General features: G+C 49.9%; 1 protein-coding gene across 1 annotated transcript in view; it reads right to left on the reverse strand.

Annotated features, from left to right (window-relative positions):
* The window catches only part of nfxl1 (nuclear transcription factor, X-box binding-like 1), a 23,952-nt gene that overhangs the window by 8,892 nt on the left and 11,406 nt on the right, over positions 1–3,654 (reverse strand). The window contains exons 15-17 of the mRNA XM_037677078.1: positions 626–746; positions 400–556; positions 171–262 (exon numbers count right to left, since the gene is read on the reverse strand). Coding sequence (XP_037533006.1) covers positions 171–262; positions 400–556; positions 626–746 — 370 coding nt within the window. The remainder of the gene's footprint in view (positions 1–170; positions 263–399; positions 557–625; positions 747–3,654) is intronic.

Raw genomic sequence — 3,654 nt, forward strand, 5'->3', positions numbered from 1 at the left:
CTGATGGTTTTAGTCATGAGTTTGATTTAAGTGATGCAGCAGCTGATTGGTCGCTGGCCCGTCATGTGACTCACGGCAGCTGACCCAGAATCAGCTGGAACTTCCAAATGAAGCTCAAACACCAGAATCAGAAGCGACTGGTCCTCTGGTTCTGGTCCGGTTGGACTTACGTTGGGATGGGTACTTGGCACGCTGGACACGGCAGAGCTTTCTTCACAAAGGCTGGTTCTGATGGCTGCTCCCACGGACCCGCCAACTGGACCTGCAGACCCAGAGACAGAACCAGAGGGGGTTTAGTCTGGAGACAGGAACCATCCTTCAAACAGCTGGGGGGGTTCTGGGTCCAAACTGTTTTCACACACAGATGATGATCAGGTGGAGGAACTGAACAAGACGGACCTGTTGGGACCGGACCAGCACCAGGTCGTGGCAGGACTCAGGACAGGTGTGGCTGCAGCCGGGCAGGGGCAGCAGGCAGAGCTGTCTGCAGGGGGGGCAGGGGCCCGGGTGGCACCGGTGACACTCTCTGGTCGGGTGGTGGCAGCAGGGCGGGGACCTGAGGACAGAAGGAGGCCCGGTCACATCTAGAACCCAACAGAACCCTCAGGACGAAGACACTGCGTACCTGCACGGCTCCTTGCAGCGAGGTGGTCTGGTGGTTTTCTCCCGCCCACACGGAACCAGCAGAACTGTCGAACCGCAGGAGCAGCTCAGCTCCACCATCTCTGGACATGGGTAGCAGCTACCTGAGGACAGGTGGGACACGATCACTGTCCAGGTGTCTCAGAGGACCCGGCCCATCTGTCCAGGTGTCCTCAGAGGACCCGGCCCATCTGTCCAGGTGTCCTCAGAGGACCCGGTCCATCTGTCCAGGTGTCCTCAGAGGACCCGGCCCATCTGTCCAGGTGTCCTCAGAGGACCCGGCCCATCTGTCCAGGTGTCCTCAGAGGACCCGGCCCATCTGTCCAGGTGTCCTCAGAGGACCCGGCCCATCTGCCCAGAGTCCTATAACTGTGGAAGGATGGAGCAGCCAACACTTCAGCTCCACTCTGTGTTTAGATGTTTTGGACCGTGTGGCTCCGGTTAAAACCAGACAACCGAAGCTCAGATCAGAACCGTGGCTGAATGACGTCACTCGAGCGTCAGGCGGAGCGCAGGTGGAGGAAAGAGCGGCTGCAGGTTTCTTTTCAAATGCAGAGAGAGTTGATGTTTATCAGAAGCAGTAAAAGCTGCTTCTCTGATGTCATCGTCTCCAACTCTCACAACCCCAGAGTTCTCTTCTCCACCCTGAACTCAGTGCTTCACCTCAGTGAACCTTCACCTCTGGAAGCTTCAGCTGAACTCTGAGAACTCTCTGCATTTCTTTTTAAAAATGTCGTGAACACCCGGGAACACATTTCTCCACCAGCTCATGGTCCATCCATCTCATGTCATGTGCAGCTGTGTTTGACCATCTGTCTTCTCTGGAGCAGGTCAGGTGCAGCATGAAGTCATCTGCTTCACCCTTTGATGTTGTTCCACCTCATCTTCTAAATGAGGTTCGTCCTCTCTGGGCCCCTCTGTTCTCTCTGTTGTGAATAGCAGCTTAACTTCAGGTGTGGTGTCAAAATGTTTCAAACACGCTGCTGTTCAACCTCTGCTGAACAAACCTAACCATGACCCCTCAGTGGCGTCCAGCTTCAGGTCTGTCTCCAGACTCCCATTTGTCTCAAAACTACTGGAAAAATAGTTGAATCCCAGTTCAAATGTTTCCTGGAGGATCATTCTTAGAGGTGTTTCAATCAGGCTTCAGATCTCTCCACAGCACTGAAACTGCTCTACTGAAGGTTTTTAATGACATCTTCAGATCCACAGATGCAGGTGATTCTGAGCCGCTTGTCCTTTTGGACCTCACATCTGCTTTTGACACCATCGACCACAAGATCCTCATTTCTAGGCTGCAGCAGTGGGTGGGCATCACAGGGTCAGCCCTCAAATGGTTCAGGTCCTACGTCTCTGACAGAACCTTTTGTGTTAAGGAGTTTAGTTCAACATCAGCAGCTCTTCAGTGGGGGGTACCGCAGGGGTCCATCCTCGGTCCTCTTCTCTTTTCTTTATACCTGCTACCACTTGGTGCTACTTTCCGTAAACATAACCTTCCCTTTCATTTCTACGCTGATGACTGTCAAATCTACTTCCCTCTGAAGCACTGGAGCACGTTCTGTTCAACCCCTACTTGACTGCCTGGCTGACATCAGGGATTGGTTGGCTTTAAATTTCTTAAATTCTCATAAGACTGAAGTCATGTTGTTTCCACCTAACAGCACGATCCAGAACCACAGTATCGACCTCTCCTCTCTAGCTCCGTTAGAGAAACAAGTCACTAATCTGGGAGTGAATGGACTCTTCCATGAAACTTAACAGTCATGTAAACATGATTGTTAAATCCTGTTTTTTCAGCTGAGTCGACTCTAAACTGAAGCTCATACTGTCCAAAATAATCTTGAGACAGTGATCCATGTGTTCATTACATCCAGGCTCGATTACTGCAACGCTCTTCTGTTTGGAATCAGTCAGACCTCCATTGCACGACTACAACTGGTCCAACATGCTGCAGCCCGATTTTTAACTGGTCCAGGCAAAAGAGAGCACATTACACCAGTTCAGGCTCCCAGTTCACTTCTGAATTCATTTTAAAATCCTTCTGTACGTTTTTAAATCTCTGAACAGTCCCACCCCCTCTTATCTCACTGATCTGCTGCAGCCATATGTCCCACAGCCTCTCTGAGGTCAGACCAGATGCTTCTACTGGTGCCAGTCACTTGTTTTAAGCTCAGAGGTGACAGAACCTTCTCTGTTGCAGGTCCAAACTGTGGACTGAGTTACCACTGCAGGTCAGGATCCTCTATCACTGTTTATGTCTCGTTTAAAAACTTTGATTCCCTGATTTTAACTCTGAGCTGATTTAACTCGTCTGTATTCTATAATGTTAGTCATTTAGTTTTTATCTAAAACAGTTCAATCTGGTCCTCTGGACATTCAAAAAACAAAACAAAACAAAAAACTGTAGAAACGTTTCGTCTCTCATCCTGAGGACTTCCTCAGTCTGAGGTGCTGTATTCAGCTCAGTCTCTTAAATAGCACCTTCTCAGAGTGGATCAACCAGTTTTGCTGCTGACAACCAGAACCAGCTGATCACATGCTCAAGAAGGACCATCAGCCTAACAATGGATCATTAGCACCTGATGGCTGTTTACTATTCACAGAGGGCTGAGTGATACTAGCAATCACAGCATTGTAAGAGGGGGACAGTTGAACCCGGAGGCTCCACCCCTGTTTAACGATGGACGATTTCTTTTCACAAAGATGGCCTCCTTTACTCCTCTCTCAAACCATCGTTCCTCTCTGTCCAGGATGTGAACATCTTCATCCCTGAAAGAGTGACCTCTGACCTGGAGATGAGTGTAGACCTCAGAGTCCTGGCCTGATGATGTTGATCTTCTGTGCTGGGCCATCCTTTTGGCCAGTGGCTGTTTAGTTTCCCCGATGTAAGACTGATCACCCTCCTGACACTGAACAACATACACAACATTACTCTGTTTGTGCCGGGGGACTGGATCTTTGGGATGAACCAGTCTTTAATGTATTTTGGGGTTTAAAAGCCACTGGGACGTT

This window comes from Nematolebias whitei, chromosome 1 (assembly GCF_014905685.2).
Source record: "Nematolebias whitei isolate Nwh7 chromosome 1, NemWhi1, whole genome shotgun sequence".
Classification (NCBI taxonomy): Eukaryota; Metazoa; Chordata; class Actinopteri; order Cyprinodontiformes; family Rivulidae; genus Nematolebias; species Nematolebias whitei.